The following is an 18,469-nucleotide window of genomic DNA, read 5'->3' on the forward strand; positions in this document are numbered from 1 at the left end:
TTTGCTGAGGCCAACACAAATATTTCCACTGAATGTAACAGACTTTGAACTTGGTTCTGGGCGTTTTTCTCACTATTAATGAGCATTTCCATACTTTCAACCACTTCTCTAAATTGATGTTCCTGGTATCCAGTGAGCACTGGAGTGCCAGGCACGTCAGGAAAGCTCCTGCATGTGAGAGTTTCAGAGTCAGGGGTTTCAGAGGAGCTCTGAGACTACAGGCTCACATTCCCCATTTCTCATGGATGGAGCTGCATGGATGCAGGGAACCATCAGCCAGCTCAGTTTGCTTCAGTTTGAAGAAGGTGTGAGGAGAGAAATTAGTAAACACAGGTCTGAGTCAGTAACATTATTTATACAGCAGGGTTTTAGCCTTTAGCTAAAATAGAACTGCTTTTAATGCAATATCTCTGCTTGCTGGCAGAGTGGAAAAATTCATATTTCTGTTGAAATGTGGCAACCTGCAAAATAAATGCATTTCTGTGCACTGACACCCTGGGTCACCTCAAGTCCCTTGTCTATAGTGCCTCACAGGGTGTGGTTGTTTTAATCACTCTTCATTATTTTAATTACTCTCCATGGCATAATGTTTTAAAAATGAGATAGCAGAGCTATAAATTCATGAACTAAACATAAAGTTTTTGCAACTAAGAGGTAATCAGAGAAGCAAATGAAGAGTTTGTGCCACATTCAATTTAGAATGAACCGATTCATCATGGATCTGTTGTGATGCTGCATTGTCTTAATATGTTCTTTTTTTCCTCTTTTTTTTTTGTTGGCAGCTGATGAAAACTGTGAATAAAATGTGCCCAAATATCACAAGAATTTACAATATTGGAAAAAGCCACCAAGGACTGAAGCTGTATGCAGTGGAGATTTCTGACAACCCAGGAGAACACGAAGTTGGTTAGGATTTTAATCTTCACTAAATCTGTTGAAGGGGTGTTGGAATTTGGCTTTTTTCCCCCTCCTCTTCCTCCATATCTGCACTAATTATCACTGATGGAATTATATTCATGGCAGCAAAGATTTCAAATGTATGTGGGAGGAACCTCGGTGCTGTATTTCTAAATTGGGAAGGGGAGGGTGAGCACAAATAGAGGACATTTTGAATGTGGGATCAAATTCTTTAATGATCATTCTTCACAGTAGTAAAATAAAAGTGAACTTTAATACTGGAGGATGGATTTTAGTTATGGCATTGATGTAGCTATGGATAGAAATTTACCTTAATGCATTGCAGGGACAGGTCAAATCTCCAAATAATTTTTCACTCATGAGGTCTGGGGTTCAATTTCCTACCATGATATAATTCTTCAGCACTGAAGAAACTTATTCAGTCTTTGGTCCTTCTCACTGTGATAGTGCCTGAACAGCTTTCGGAATAAAGGAATTTTGTGCTTTGCTGTATCCATGAATACACTAATAACATGTTTAGATTGGTTATTAGGAGAATTCTCTTCTAGCAGAGTGTTTTTCATGTGACTTTTAGACCATCAAAACTGTTGGTAAAATCTACCTCTAACATGCTGGAGCTGTGAGTATAATTAAAGATCTGTTTAATCAAATATGAGTTTTGGAGCTTTTACTCAGTGGCTTTAGATATCACTAATACATAAGCCAGTTCTAAAATAGCAACAGAAAGCAATTTATTTCTCCAAAGTGACATTTTCACCTCTCATCTGTGCAGCTGAGACGTTTCTCCTCACTCCTTAAGTGAAATGTTGCTGATTGACATTGAAGCTCTTTGATAGAGATTTGATTTGCTGCTCTGACTACAACTCTGCTCCTTGGTTTTTTTTTCCACAGGGGAGCCAGAATTCCACTACATTGCAGGAGCTCATGGGAATGAAGTGCTTGGACGAGAGCTGATCCTTCTGCTCATGCAGTTCATGTGCCAGGAATACCTGGCTGGGAACCCACGCATTGTGCACCTCATCCAGGACACCAGGATCCACCTGCTGCCCTCAGTGAACCCTGATGGATATGACAAGGCCTATAAAGTGGTAATTAGGATGATGAGCGCATCAAGGAATTCTTTTCTTTCCAGTAGATGGATCAAAAATGCTCCTCTTGTCTTTATTTTCTTCAAAGATCACGTTTTGTGAGCGATCGAAATTTAAAAATGAAAAGATGGGCACATCAAAGTAGACACAAACCATCTTGGGAAAAAGCTGAAAGAAACAGTGTTTGATGTGATGTTGGCTAACAGGAAAATGTACATGAAAGGAGAGTCACAAAGACTGCCAGAGCAAACCATCCTGAGGTGTACAGAGCCATGGGAACGCCATTATGGAAAATGGAAAATCTGTGCAATCTGTTTCTCACTAGAAACCAAGCTCAGCACGTGAAAATTTGCATTCCTCTCCAGCTGAAATTTTATAGTGTGCCTTTAAGGAGAGCATGATGTGTTGGGCATTGTAATAATTCAGTCTGGATGAAGACAGACACCAGGAAAAATTGTAGGGGCTGGTCAACTGCACTGGAAAGTCTTCCAGAGCAGTCTGCAGAAGACTTGAATAGGAAAGTCAAAATCATAGTCATGGGAGGGAATGTCTGCTGTCTCCATTGACAGATATATTTTGGCTAACCTCAAGTAAATTTTCATGGGTTTTCCTTCACCTCATTCAAGATTTCATACAAAATTTTTTGAAAAGCGCCAATGATTTAATACAGTTAATTAAATAATTAATCTTCCATTTCTCTGTATGGAATTACCTCTGGCACATTCCCAAACATTCGGCAGGTTTCTGGATTCTAAATGAACATTAATTTTTAATTTTCTTTCTTTTTCTTTATCTTCTTTTTAAATCTAAGGGTTCAGAACTGGGGGGCTGGTCTCTAGGACGATGGACTCAGGACGGCATTGACATCAACAATAACTTCCCTGACCTAAACTCTCTGCTCTGGGAGTCAGAAGATCAGAAGAAAAGTAAAAGAAAAGTTCCAAACCATCACATCCCGATCCCTGACTGGTACCTGTCTGAAAATGCCACTGTGAGTAAGGCCAGGAGAGGGGACACAAAAGATGGGATGTCCGGAGAGAGTGAGATTTACATTCTCAAGAGATGAATAACCTGGGAGTGAAGTTCCACACCTGATCTAAGTCAATAATTCCCTTTATGTCAGTGGAAATAAAAATGCACCACAAAAGCACCATTTCCCCCCAGGATTTAGAGACAGGTCTCAAGGAAGAAACTGTTTCCTAGAGGATTTTCTTTTCCATCAGCTATTGCAAGAACCTGGAGGACTCCAAACCCAACTTTTAGGCAGCAAGGTAGACAAGGAGAAGCACAGCATGAGCTCAGCCTTGTGGATCAGGCTTCTCCCAGGTTTTGTGGCATAGATGAGCTCTTTGAAAACTCACTCACAGATTTGTCCTGGGATTTTCTTCCTTGCTCTTACTTGAAATATATTCTTACCTTGAATCATCAGGCATACCCAGTGCTGTGGCTTATGCTAATGTCATTTATTGGATTGTAGTGCCAGAAATTTAACTTATTTTGGCCTGACCTTTGAATTATAATGTCAGCTGTTAATAGCAGCTTCACTGTGGCAGTTTTTAGTACTTTAGACTCACCCAATCATGTAATAGTTACACTTTAAAGGAGCCTCTGGAGATCAATCCAAGGCAGGGTGACACAGGACCATATCCAGGTGGGTTTGGGATGTGTCCAAAGAGGGAGACTCCATGACCTCCCTGTGCAGCTTTTCCAGTGCTCTGCCACCCTCATGTAAAAGTTTGAGTTGAAACTTCCTGTGTTTTAATTTATGGCCTTTATTTCTATGTTTAAAATCCTTTATTTTGTAAGCAAAGAGGGGGAGCAATGTCACCATCTGACACCTCTGTCAGTTCCTGCTCTGGGCCTCGCTTGACATTGATGTTCCTGTTCCATAAATTACTGATGTGAAGGTTCTGTTAGCTCTAAAGGGATGTCTGTGACCTCCTAAAATGGCTGACAAGTACCATAATTTAAAGAAGGCCTTCTCCTTGCCCACATCCCTTCTGCTGGCCTTTCACACTCAGGAACTCCTGATCCTGCTCTCCTTTGAAGCAGCACAATCAGGTTTCCACGCTGAACCAGATCTGCTGTCGCTTTTTCTCCCAGGTGGCGGTGGAGACGCGGGCGATCATCGCCTGGATGGAAAAAATCCCTTTTGTGCTGGGTGGCAACCTGCAGGGGGGAGAGCTGGTGGTGGCCTATCCCTACGACATGGTGAGGTCCATGTGGAAAACCCAGGACTACACTCCCACCCCTGACGACCACGTGTTCCGCTGGCTGGCCTACTCGTACGCCTCCACGCACCGCCTGATGACGGACGCCAGGAGGAGGGCCTGCCACACCGAGGACTTCCAGAAGGAGGATGGCACTGTCAACGGAGCCTCGTGGCACACCGTGGCTGGAAGTGAGTGGCAAAGCTCCAATTAGTGTTCCCTTGCTAATTAGGGTAAAGCCTGCACTGCCTGGTGTGTGTTGCAGCACACAAAAATGTGTGTTCTAGGAGGAATATTTCCAGATGTCGTTGCTGTCGTTAATACCCAGTGACTAATATTTTTGCAGCCAAGTTTTCCACAAATGCACATTCAAAGCATTAGCTTTAAGAAGTCTGTGCACTCAAGACTGTTTGTAAGGAAGAAACCAACCCAGTCCAAACCCCCACACAAGGTGACAAGAGGAAAACTGCTGCCAAGCACCATAGCCAGTGTCAGAGCTGAAGCAGGGACTTCAGGGAGAGATTCCAGATAAGGAAATCCTGATTACAGCCTCCTGCTGACTGAACTCAGCCTCAGATCAGCCCTCACTCACATTCACTGGCAGCTGCAATGAAATGCCATAAAAAGCTACTGTTTGCCTGCTACTCTCCTATTTCTAAAACACCTGGATGTCCTTACACTTAAATTTTGCATGGGCTGCACAGGCATTCCTGCTGCCAGGATAAATCACAGCCTGGATCAATCTCCACACACCCAAGCCTGTCACCCTGTTAGGGAGCACAGAGGGGAAGCCATGGCCTGTGGTGTGGCCAAAACCTTGATTTCCAGGAAAGCCCAATTAGAAACCCATTTTTAACAGCATTATGCACGTTTGCCTTTGCTCAAAATCCTCATGTTTTTCTAAGTGCATCAGTCAAGCAGCACATTCCCTGAAATTAGGAAATGAGACAGGCATCTGCCACCAGTGGGCTGACAACAGGAGCAGCACTAATAGCAAACAGATGCAGGCCAGTGTCTCTGAAACCCAGGTTTAGCTGAACCTGGCTCATGTTTGGAACTTGCAGGTCCACTGCATAAACATTTTTGGGATTTTGGACATGGCTTCTATGGCTTTTATGTTGGCCCATGTATAGTTAGTGCTGGCCAGCCTTTAAAGGCTACAGTTGAGAATTAGCTTTTCAAATATTTTTTCAGGAGGTTAAAAACTGTTGGGTGAGTTTGGGGGAAACCTTGAACTCTTAGGTCTGAAAGTACAATCCCGTACATTTCTACAGATTCTAAAGCATTCTCTGAGAACTAACTTGACCACTTAATTATCTAATTTATGAATTTAATTTTCCTAAGTGCAATAAGAAACATCATTATGAATCAATCCAGAAAAGATGGCATTGGCCTTGTCACTAACAGCTGTCACACCGAGTTCCATTAAGTAAAGATGGACAATATAGATGCTGAATATTACCCTGATTTTTTAGGACCAATTATATTTTGGATTTGTTTCATCTGATTTGCTTTATTTCTTGATGATATTTTAATTATGATTTATGTCCTGCTCTGTTACATTATGGTAAGACCTCTAAAAAAGTGCTTGCCGAAGCTCTCCCACCCATCCTTTTGTGTGAGTGACATCTCTTCATTGTACCACACCTTGAAACTGCCTCTCTCCTCTTCCATCTGCTTCCTTGCAGTGGTCCTGCACAGAAACTTCTCACTGCTCATGCCATGGGAAAATTTAGATGGCATTAGATAAATTTCATTTAGAAAATATCTAGTATTTATATAAATATTAAATAATTTTTAAAATATTTATTTCATTTAGAAATATTAGATTTCATTTCAGTCTCTAGAGAAGCATGTGCACCACAGATACCCAGCACCTCCTCATGCCTTTAAAACCCAATCATGATATTTCCTGCACATTATTTTGACTGCAGTGAGTGCAAGTTCTCCAGCAATTTTACATATAAAGTTTCTGCACTGGATAAACTGCACAAAGGCAAAAAAGGGATTGATTTAATTTTATTTCCTGTGTTTTTGAGGCTGGATTTGCATGTTCAGGCACAAGGAAAGAGTTTCTCTTGGCAACACAAAGCCATTTTCTTAAATACATGTATTAAAACTGAGCAATTAGTGTGTATGGCAAAACATTTCACAGCAGATTAATCAGAATGTTATACAGTATGTGAGGGGAAAATAATTGTGGCTGTTTCTCAAGTGGAGGGGAAGCACATTTATGTAGAGTAGCATATGCCACTGGCTGATGTTTAGGTTTTCCCCATCAACAAAAGTGAAAAGTTTAACATCTGTATTATATAATCCTCCTGCTCTGCTTCCAGAAGGCACTGAGGGCTCATTAAATACTTGACTACTGCTAATTGGACAGGAACAGGGATTTTGGTTTAACTCTTCTTGCTCAGAAGCACTCCATGAATGCAACTCCTGCTAATCTTTGCTATTTAAAACATAACAATTGCTATTTAAATTGCTATTTAAATTTAATTTGCTATTTAAATTTAAATTGCTATTTAAAACATAACAATTAATATTAAAACATAACAATTAACAAACATATTTCAAAATATTTTCTTATTAGAAGTGCAGGTTGAACTTGAAGAAGTGAAGCTCACAGAATTTCTTCCTCTAGTGTTCATGTTCTTTATCTCGTTATCTGTGTGAGAGTGGAGAACTAATAAGGAGGAAAAATAATGGTGAGAAACAGGAGAGAAACCTGGAGAATGGAAATATTTGAGCTGTGTGTGTAAAGACAGCTCTCCTTAGTGCTCCAGCCCTTTGCAAAGGTTACAGTGGGCTCTGTAATGCAGAATGAAACTGCAGCTCCTCAGAGACTGGAGGCACTGGGGTTCCTAGGGCTTGATTAGGAGATATTCCTGATGGAAATCCCTATTGCAGAGCAACAGTGCAATCCCAATCTTCTGCAGCACCATGACAGGGAGAAAAGAGACCCTTTCCTTTCTTACAAACTACAGACACCATATGTAACATAAAATAATTATTACTGCCTTGATTTTTCTGGCTTTTCTATCTGTTAGATTACTCACGGAGGAAACCAAACTGAGGAACTCCTTCACCAACTGCTCTGATAAATCACTTTTACATAACAGCCCCTGTGAGCACATAGCTCTGTGTGCTGGCATTCAGGGCTCTATCAAATGGGAATTCTGTGAATTGGGTGAACAGCTGCAGCTCCCTGCCACCCAACACAGACAGATTCCATTTCCACCCAGGGCACTCATCAGGGAGAGCTGCTTTGTGGGCAATGTCCAGGATTAGGAATGCTTAGGGCTTTCTTCAAAAAGAACAATTTTTTCTTATAGAGACCTTTCTCCTGGTTGTGCTCCCATCTTTCCCATCAATAGAATCCCAGAAGGATTTGGGTTGGAAGGGACCTTAAAGCCCATCGAGTTCCGCCCTTGCTTGGAGCAAATTTCACTATCCCAGATTGCTCCAAGGCCTGTTGTCTTGCTTTGAAAAGACAAGTGTCTTCTAAAGAAGGCAGGAGCCTCCCCTGAAATGGAAAATGCAAACCCCCTCCCTTAACTCTTCCTTAATAAAGAGTACTTTATTAAGGAAGAAAATAAAAAAAATAAAAAATGCACTAATACAAAAAACCATTGACAGAATCAGACCATGCCCTGCCCTCTGTGTATCAGGGGGTGTCCCAGCCCCATCCATGGGGGCTCAGCCCTCCTGCAGTGCCAGCTGTGGCTCTGCTGCAGCAGGGATCCTGCACAAGGGGGGAGTTTTCCTCTGCAGCTCCAGGGCTGCTGCAGATGGGCCTGGGCTCCCTCTGGCCATGCAGGGCAGCACAAAGCTGCTCCTCTGGCAATGCAGGGGGCAGAGGCTGCTGGGGTGTCCCAAAGCCCAGACTGGATCCAGGTAGGAATGCTTGGCTCCTCCCCTGGGCGGAGCATCTCCCCATGGGATGCTGGGATTGGATCAGCCCTGCAGGGACACTCACTGGCCATGAACAGCAGATAATTAATAATAAATGGCCCATGAACAGAAGAGATCTCCTGGAGGGAGGATGGGTTGTGGGAGAGATAAAGAAAACTGCCCCATGAACAGAGATAACTGCCCCAGCTCTGACAGATGGGAATTGAATACACACCCAAAGCCACATCTTGCAGCCCAGGCCACCTGTCCAACCTGGCCTTGAGCCCTCTGGTGCTTTGTTACAGAACATTTGGCATTTCTAAAATCTTTTTTCCCTTCCAAATCTGCAGGCTAAGCCAGGTGGATGAATGCCCAACTTGTGTTTACAGAAGTTACATTAATTTGTGTAAAAACTCAGATCTGACCAATAGATTAAAAAGGCCATGAAGTTGTTCCCTTTTTCCCCAATATTGGCAGGCATCAATGACTTCAGCTACCTGCACACAAACTGCTTTGAGCTCTCCATCTATGTTGGCTGTGACAAATATCCCCACGAGAGCGAGCTGCCAGAGGAGTGGGAAAACAACCGCGAGTCCCTGATTGTTTTTATGGAACAGGTATTCACCTGAAAGTTTGTGTTTGGATTTAGATGTTTATTAGTTTTTATTTGTATTACTTTTTATATTTTATATTTATCAATAATGCATTAATAATATATAATATTTTTATAATTATATGTTATGTTATATTCCTTATACTATGTTATATATATAATATAATATAATATAATATAATATAATATAATATAATATAATATAATATAATATAATATAATATAATATAATATAATATAATATAATATAATATAATATAATAATATATATAATATATTATATTATATTATATTATATTATATTATATTATATTATATTATATTATATTATATTATATTATATTATATTATATTATATTATATTATATTATATTATATAATATATATTATATATTATATATATTATATATTATGATATTGATATATTTTTATACTTATTTATATTAGTTTTATAAGTTGTGTGTTTTACAGTATTTTATTAATCAATTAAAAATGGAGTTGTATTTTTTACAAAGTTTTTTAAGGATAAATTGTCTAATTAAGAAGTGATACTTATTATTTTTATTTTTAACTTAATTTATTACTTGTGTTTTGCAATGTGCACTTTTTTATTTAATTATATAATACTACTTAAACTTATTAAGAAGAAGGTGACGAAGAAGGTAAAGAAGAATGATTCCTTTCTGTTTTAAAACTTTTGTTTTATTTTATATATATTATTATATTCTAAAACTTTAAACTTAAAGTTTTGTATTATGTGATATTATACATTTTTACTTAAACTACACACTTATAATTTTACTTTTATTATTTAATTCTGGAAGTTTTTTTATGGTTTTAGGATAAGTGTAGTGGTTTTTTGGGGGTCAGTGCCTGATAGTACAGAATGTCTAAAATTCTGAGCAAGTAGGGTTCCAACACCTACTATTTTTCTTGCATGACTAATTATGTGGTTATTGGTATTTTTATAGACATAGCGCTTCAGCCAGGCTGGTTTGACTTCAGGGAATAAAGAACGAAGCTTCTGAAAATGTGATGTGGGTGCTGAGCATGCTAGAAAGGGTTTCTGGAAAAAGACCCCAATATTGCATCTGCTGCTTCATCTGTTCTTTTTATCTATATCTTGAATTTGATGCCTCAGGAATCCTAACAAAATTCACAAACTGATTCTCAAGTTAATGCCTGAAGGGCTGCTAAAGGGTTAATAATGATGTTCACAATGTTGTGAGCCATAAAGTGGGAATATAAAAATATAATTCACTTATGGAATTAAAGATTCATTGTAAGTTCCTAGGACAATTACTGTTCTTTGCTGTGCAATATTTACTTGCTATTTTAATTCTCTTCCCAGGTCCATCGTGGCATCAAAGGCATTGTGAAAGATGTGCATGGAAAGGGAATCCCAAATGCTGTTATTTCAGTGGAAGGCGTCAACCATGACATTCGCACAGGTAAAAAAACCCAAAAATACAAAATATCAAAAGAACAGATTTGTGGTTTAAAAACAAACCCACTGAACCATGTTCCTAAGTACCATATCCACATGTTTTAAGAATGCTAATTTTGTGGGGTTTTATCTCTTTACTGGGGTTCTGTGCTCTTCATTTGCTACCACTTCCATTTGCTTTGCCACTGAGGCACAGAGTGAGGCAGATAAACTGATTTCAGGCCTTGGAATATCATAGAGCTTTGTGACTTCCAAATCTTCCATGTTTGCCACAAGAGGTGATCTGAGCCAATAATGAATCTTGGAATATCTAACTTAGTTTATGATTAATTTCAGTGCTACTGTGTCTCCATTGTGAAAGAAAGCACTGAATGACAGATACTTAATTAGGCAATAATGATTCTGCCTTAAATATTTCAAAATGGGACCACTGGGAAATGACAGTGGGAATTAAAGTAATCAGCTGGTTTTTCCTGTCTTGGAAGCCTTGGCAGTGCTGAAAGTCTGCCATAAAGTGTGGGTTGTGTTACTCTGTTAACAAAATTAATGTACTGCTCTGAGTTAATGCAATATGTGATTAATCTCCAGCTCTCTGTACTCTGGATTGTCATGAAAAAAAATAAAAATAAAGTGCAATAAATGTGCAAGATCTCAAAATCCACCTTGTAACAGTCAGGGAGTCTTGCAGCTATTTACATCTTGACTTATTGCTGAGCCTCCATGGCTCAAGGCCATCTGCATTTGTTAGTAAAAATAAAAATACTTATTTAATTCCCTTTAATTTTTCTTTTTAATGAGACGTTTAAGCTTACACTCTGGAATCACTGTGGAATTGGGAACATAAAAGTTCTATCTTGTTTCATATTATCCAGATAACAATACACATCTCATTAGTCCCTGAAACTAGAGGATTTATGCTGGAGCCAAGAAGCTAAAATGACATGTATAACTCCAGAGAAAGAAGGCAAATTGTCAGCAGTCTCCCTTCATTTATACCTTTTAAAATGAAAAATGTGCCCATTTAAACCCCTGAGTTGCCTTGATGTAAAAATAGGCCAAGCAGGGGAAGAATTATGGCCAGGATCTCTATTCACAAAAGTTTTGTTTCAAGTGAGCAGAGCTCTGCTGTTTCACTGCTGCATTACCGTGGTCAGCTGCCCTGTGGAGCCAGACAGAAGTTGCCTGTAAAAGCCCTGTAATAACATTTAAAGGTTTGAGAAAATTCCTTTGCTTCTTCCTGTGGACTGAAATAAAAGCAGATTGGTTTGGCTTTCTCCTGGATACAATATCCCTGATGGAAGGAGAGGGATGCTGACATTCAGCTAACACCATTAATGGGCTAATTGAAGGCATTGATTCCAGGGGCAAGAGCTTTGTGGGGAATTATTCCATTTTCTCTCAATGCAGATGTAACTATTGATTAAGTCTGAGTGATTCCACATTGTTACAGTCATATTTGGGCTGGATTCTGTGAGAAAACCTCTGCAGAAAGAGTTCAGTTGGGTGGAAAAATGCACCTTTCCCCCTCCATGGTGCCAAGACAGTTTTGGGGGTTGCCTCCTGTAATTTGGGAAATGACAAAGTAAATATTGATGGAGAAATATGCAGTTTCTTCCTGGTGAAACACTCGTTGTCACAGCCAGAGTTCAAAGACAGATGCTTCTGTGTGGTTTCTGAACTAAGGTGTAATTAATTTAATTTCACAGTGTCCAGAGAAATTTTTATGAATATTTTGGTAAGTTTGCAGTGATTTCATAAATGTATTTTCATTTTATGTACCAAAACCCAAGGATTTTGAAGTAGAATCTAGTAATGTTTAATAAATTAAATATATTTACCTATTAAATATTTATTTAATTAATCCAAGCTAAGCATAATTCTGGTATTACCATTCTCCAGCCTCATTCAGCATCCATGGACCTGGATGCCTGGTCCATACAGAAAAGTTGAGTTTAAGTTGTGTATAGTGCTTTGAGTATGCAGCACTATGGCCAGGTTTCCTGGAGAGTCTTTTGTTGGTAAAAAAGCATTAGAAAGATTTTTATAATGTATTTAAATCACTGCAGTTTAGCACATTTAAATGTAAAAATTGCTTTTGCACTTTTGCAATTGCTTAATTGTAACTAAGCTCTGTCCTATCAGGCTCAAAGGACATTTCTCTTAATTGCAGAATTTATGGAGTAGTCTGACATATTAAATTCATAGCAATGCTATCTTTGTCCTGTAATGCATTGTTATTTTATCAAAGCAGACATGGCAATCCCTTTCCAGCCCCAGTAGGTGGGTATGGATGCAGTCTGCCTCCAGCCTGCTCCCACTGGAACCTATTATTTCAGCAAACCTATTATTTACTAAATTTATCTGTGTTTTTAATTGTGTTTCTTTTTGCCATCTGTTCTGATTATTTTTTTTTTACTGGTTTTAATCTGATTTTCAGAAAACCCCAACCTTTTAGCCTGGTATTAAATTCTGGGCACTGACAGCTGACAGAAATACTCCTGTCTAAGTGGAAACAGGGAATGTGCATCCTGCTGAAGGTTTAATACCCAGCTTTGCAGTGAATTCCCAATGGGGTGTGAATGTGTAGGTTTATTCCTGGCCCTGTGTGGGGTTGTGATGAAGTGGCTGCTAAATGTGTCAGGAAAATGTGGGTCAGCTTTGCAGTCCTGGGGCTAAAGCCAGGCTGGGAGCAGGGATGTGATCACAGCCACCCACAGGGGATGCAGAGCCCTCTGCCTGGCCCCTGGTATTGCCAGGGCATTTACAGCTGAAAATGAGCCCTTGGGGATAAATAGGAGGAATTTGGGCAGATTTGTGGTTTGGCCTTTTGTTCAGCTTCCAACAGTCCCAGTGGTGAGGGAGAGCTGAATAAAAGAGCCTCTCTTAGAGCGTTTCCTAAAAATGCCTGAGTCATGAGGAACTGAAAATGTGGGCCTTATTATCACCCCAAATGTGGTCAAATTGACTTAAAAGCCCCTGATCATATTGGGATGTAAGAATGGACCTGATCAGGGACAATTCTGGCATACCCAGAGGCTACACTGTCAGGGTATCATCAATATTGCCATTTGTTAACACTTGCTGTTTGCAAACACATTTTTTATTTTACCAAACCCTAAATTAAAACGTTGTTTCTTTAAACAGAGGCTGACCAGCCTGATTCTTCCCCAAATAAAAAATATTTTTATGCAAATCATCTTCAGTTTTTGCTACGCTCTGCACTGCCAGTGAGCCCAGGCTGGTGTTAGTAAGGCTGTCAGGTCTCATCAGTGCTAAAAAACCCCAACCCCTCCTCATGCAGGCGATGTTCCATTTCTATTTTTACATGGAATTGCATATTTGAATATGTACTTTCCTTCACAGGGAGTTCCTCCAGGACAGAGTGAAAAACTAATTTTAGGTAACAGTTTTTCCCCTTTTTCAGTTCACAGCTAAGAATATTCGGTGGTTAAAATCATATTTAAAAGAAGCTTTAAACAATCCTGATGCACATATGGGTACATAAAATGGATATATCTGAGATCATTCGTGGGGAAAAAGAAGAAACCAAAAACTCCTGATTCAATGAGGTGCTAAAATACATTTTTCTGAGTAGGTTAGTTGATTGCAGGAGCTTGGTTTGTGCATTTACATTAAACCAGGTGGTTAAATATCCTGGTGAATTTACTTTGTAGGAAAATCAGTGTAATAAACCCCAATGTAAGGCTTGATAGAAGGGAATATTTACTTACTCCTCAAAGTGAGTTAATATTATGTATTCACACACTTTTCCTAACAAACAGCACCAAAATCTGTGTCCTGGCAGTCTAATCAGGGTTGTGTGATGTGGATATTTCACTGGGGCTCCTCTGGATCCCTCAGTTAGGATTGGTTTGGCAGAAGTCTTTTTTACCCCATGGGAATCACCAGATTTTTCCTCAGGCCTTTCCAACTGCCAAAAACCTACAGCTTGTTTGGAGCCTTTTTGCGTAATTTGGAAAATATGGTTGAGGTGTGTCTTTCTCTGGGGTTGGCAGGATGAGGAGGGGTATTTGTGGTGAGGGAGCTTTGGACACCCTCCTGGTGTGAGAATGGAGGGTTCTACCTGTGGTGTCATCTTACCCATGGCCAAGGACTTCTGGGGATGGTGAGGGCTGGGAGTTGGACTCAATGGTCCTTGTGGGTCCCCTCCAAATCAGCTTATCCCGTGTGATTCTGTGTCCTCATTTAATGGACTCAGGTTGCGCCAGTGTGGTGATGTTCACAGGGGTCCCAGGACGAGAGAAGAGATGAGAATCTTGACTCCAAGTTTCAGAAGGCTGATTGATTATTTTATGATATATATTATATTAAAGGAAAATTATATATTAAAACTGTACTAAAAGAATAGAAGAAAAAATTTCATCAGAAGGCTGGCAAGGAGTAGAAAGGAATGATAACAAAATCTTGTGACTGACCAGAGAGTCCAAGACAGTTGGACTGTGATTGGCCATTAATTAAAAACAACTACATAAGACCAATCAAAGATGCACCTGTTGCATTCCACAGCAGCAGATAATTATTGTTTTTCTTTTCCTCTGAGGCTTCTCAGCTTCTCAGGAGAAAAGTCCTGGCAAAGGGATTTTTCAGAAAATATGTCCATGACACCCCAGGAAAGGTTTGGATACAAATTTCTTCATGGGAAGGGTTTTAAAGAACTGGAGCAGGCTGCCCAGGGATGTGGTGGAGTCTCCATCTTTGGAGGCATTCTAAAAATCTGTGGTCATGGCACATGAGGGCATGGTTGAGTGGTCAACATGATGGTTGATGGTTGTACTTGAGGGTTATAGATGTTTCCCAACCTCAGCAATTCTGTGACTTTATAAACACCACTGTCCTCAAGGAGAAAGGGGAAAGGACTCGATGGTCCTTGTGGGTCCCTTCCAAATCAGCCTATCCCATGTGATTCTGGATCCTCATCTGATGGACTCAGGTTGCCCCAGGAAAGGTTTAGATGTGATATTAGGATAAATTTCTTCATGGGAAGGGTTTTAAAGAACTGGAGCAGGCTGCCCAGGGATGTGGTGGAGTCTCCATCTTTGGAAGTGTTCTAAAAATCTGTGGTCATGGCACATGAGGGCATGGTTGAGTGGTCATCATGATGGGGATGGTTGATGGTTGGACTTGAGGATCTTAGAGATGTTTCCCAACCTCAGCAATTCTGTGACTTTATAAACACCCCTATCCTCAAGGAGAAAGGGCCAAAGCCCTGAAAACCATCATTTTTCCCCCCACCAGGAGCTGACGGGGATTACTGGCGTCTCCTCAACCCGGGCGAGTACGTGGTGGGCGTCAAGGCCGAGGGCTACACCGCCGCCACCAAGACCTGCGAGGTGGGCTACGACATGGGCGCCACCCAGTGCGACTTCACCATCTCCAAGACCAACCTGGCGAGGATCAAGGAGATCATGAGGAAGTTTGGGAAGCAGCCCCTGAGCCTGGCGGCGCGCCGGCTGCGGCAGCGGGCGCGGCGGTGGCAGCGGCGGTAGAGCGCAGCGCCAGCTCTGCTTCTCCCAGCCTGGCTGTAGTCGTAGTGAGAGTTACATAGCCCATCTCTTCATGCCTTTTTCTCTGCACCATGAGGCCTTGCTGTTTGTGGAGCTGGATGGATGCTCGGGGGGGGTTCTCATTTTTTGGTGGGAAAAAAAAGTCAGAATGAAGTCGAGCCAAAAGGAGCCCCTGGTTGAGGGGAGGGACAGGGAGAATGGAGGAAGGTGTTTTGAGTTGAGCTGGAATGAAATGTTTTGCTTGTTGGGTTGTTTAATCCTTTGTCAGTCTGTTTTCTTTAAAATTGAAGAGAAAGGATAAAAAACAACAGCAGCAAAAATAGATACTTACAAACGTGAAGTGTTCTGAATGAAAAATTGAGAAAAGCATCTAAAGTATGAAATTGGTATATTTTTGCAACTCAGAAAAGTTTTGACACTCTTTATGTTTTATTCTCATATGGGAGGAAAAGCTGAGAGGCGACAACTTCTGTTTAATGTGATTAAAGCTTGTGTCAGAATTTCTCTTTCTCTGAAAGTTCCCCCTTTGATAAGCACTATATTTCAGGAAAAAAGCCTGCAGAGAATAACCCACCTTTGCTTTCCTGCTTGGGTTGTTTAGATTTAAGGATGCTTTGTGCTGCCAGAGTTAAATTCCAGAGTGTTTTCTCCTCTGGCTTTTCAAGGCTGCAATTTCACTCCATGAACTAAACCTGACAAAAAGGTTTTGGGATCAGGACCACTGTGGTGTGGCAGTTCTTCCCTGACGTGGGAGAAGGACCTGAACAAAGCTTTTCCTGAGGATACAGCCACTTGTGTCATGTATGAGAGGAGAGGCTTAGTCACTGAGGGGTGCTTAATTCACAAATCCCCTGATACCATCTTTTTTCTTGATTTTTGGCCTGACTTGAGGTGCCTTTTGTGCTCCTGCTCATCTCATGCTACTGCCTTCTGTGACATACAAGGGGTTCTGGGCTCCTCTGCAGGCCTGCTCCTCTTGCTGCTGCTTTTCTGGCCTCATGCCTCTTTGGGAGCAGGAGTTTTGCTTTATTGTTGGCTTTTGAGTAGTAAAATTGTACAGCAGAACAGGACTGAGGTTCAGGAAAGATGCAGAGCACATCTAGGAAAGAATCAACTGATGTTGATTCTGACACTTTCCCTGTGAAGGAAAGTACCAGCTGATGAAAATAAGACTTTGCTCCATTAGCTTCAATGTTATTACCTAAATTACACCTAAAAAACCAGTCAGCTGCATGATTTTAGCCAGTCTGTGGCTAAATAAACATCTTTGAACATGCTTGGTAGCAGACTGCAGCCTACTCTTCCAAATACAATTCTGGTTTAAACATTTTGATTGCTATTTACAGTTTTTGCCAGTTTGATAGGATTCTTGGAAAAGACATTCAGCAAAATATCATTTAAACTGAGGAAAAAATAAAGCAGAGTAGAAAAGTTACTGTAAAAATACCATGTGCCATCTGTATTAATTATTTTTTTATTGTCAAGGAATGAAGGAAACACATAAAAGACAAAAGACTGCAGAATGAAAAATATAATCTAGAGCCCTTGCATAGTAAATAATCATATTTCTAAATTTCTTAGGCAATTTCAGCCCTTCCTGGTTCTGCAGATACCATTAACTAACAGCAAAGGCTCCTATGAAACAGAAGAGTGCACTTTTAATTCCCTGTGACTGAAATTATGGAACGCCTCCAAGTCTGTATCATTTCAATTAAGTAACAGAAGTAAACAACTCATCCAATCATTCCATCCTGTGGAATTATATTTTACTAATTTCACCCTCTTTGCACCCTTACAGCATCCTGTATGCCATGTATTTCTGTGCAGCAAATATAATTGCAGTTTGTCAAGAAGGGATATTTTTTTTCTTGAGAGGTGGGAAGGGATTAATCATGTCTTTGTGCAGGTAACAAAGTGAAATAATTTTGGAATATGGAGTAATGACAGCAGACAATTTGTTTGCAGTTAAATTTGTTGTGTTCACTTGCATATGTAGATTTTATGACCATCACGATAGATTAAGAGCACACAAGTTTTTTTGGGTTATGAACTGAGTTTTTTGGGTGGGTTCTCTCTGGAGTCCCACAAAACCAATTTTGGTTGGAATGCACTGGCAGAAGTGGAACAAAATAGCCAAATTTAAATGGGATTGAAGGTGGAAACCACTGCTTTAGTCCTGGCAGGTGAGGTCTTTCTACCTTGAGATAATGGTGTGAGAGTTTAACTTTACAAACCTTGAGGTTCCTGTGCTTTGTTCTCAGAACTGAGGTTCTTCCTGTGAGGAATTATTTTTCATTTGATAAGAAGGAATGGATTTGATGGGGAATCCTTGGACATCTGTTGGCTGAGACTGGATGGCCTCAGGTGCTGGGGACAGTGGCTTTGGTGCTCTTTCCTGGCTGTCACTAGTGCTTTCACGAGTTTGGGCACAGCAGACCTGGGACTAATGCAGGTGACCTTACTCCATTTTAGTCCAGGCATTCCTAAATAAATGGCCTAATAGCTGTCAAGTGGACTTGTCTGTGCAATTATTTTCTGATTGTCCAGCACTGGAAAGCACTGAGGCTCCAAGGAGTTTTACCAGGAATATCAGATGTGTGAATGTCTCATGCTGTTTATGCCTGCCCTGGATATAATGATGGCAAACTGATGTGTGCCCTATTTACTGCTGTAGTTATGCACTTGGGAGTGAAAATGTTCCTTTCCTTTGAAATACACAGCACCATTATTTTACCTTCAGACACATCCAAACCACAAGCCAGTAAATCTGGATA

General features: G+C 40.4%; 1 protein-coding gene across 1 annotated transcript in view; it reads left to right on the forward strand.

The window, feature by feature from the left end:
* CPXM2 (carboxypeptidase X, M14 family member 2) overlaps window positions 1-18,205 on the forward strand; it is a 69,237-nt gene extending 51,032 nt beyond the window's left edge. The window contains exons 7-13 of the mRNA XM_064716690.1: window positions 783-906; window positions 1,810-2,006; window positions 2,818-2,997; window positions 4,110-4,407; window positions 8,588-8,727; window positions 10,075-10,174; window positions 15,427-18,205. Of these exons, the coding sequence (XP_064572760.1) occupies window positions 783-906; window positions 1,810-2,006; window positions 2,818-2,997; window positions 4,110-4,407; window positions 8,588-8,727; window positions 10,075-10,174; window positions 15,427-15,677 (1,290 nt within the window). The 3' untranslated portion in view covers window positions 15,678-18,205. The remainder of the gene's footprint in view (window positions 1-782; window positions 907-1,809; window positions 2,007-2,817; window positions 2,998-4,109; window positions 4,408-8,587; window positions 8,728-10,074; window positions 10,175-15,426) is intronic.
* Window positions 18,206-18,469: the final 264 nt, after the last annotated feature.

The sequence above is a fragment of the Zonotrichia leucophrys genome, chromosome 6 (genome assembly GCF_028769735.1).
Source record: "Zonotrichia leucophrys gambelii isolate GWCS_2022_RI chromosome 6, RI_Zleu_2.0, whole genome shotgun sequence".
Classification (NCBI taxonomy): domain Eukaryota; kingdom Metazoa; phylum Chordata; class Aves; order Passeriformes; family Passerellidae; genus Zonotrichia; species Zonotrichia leucophrys.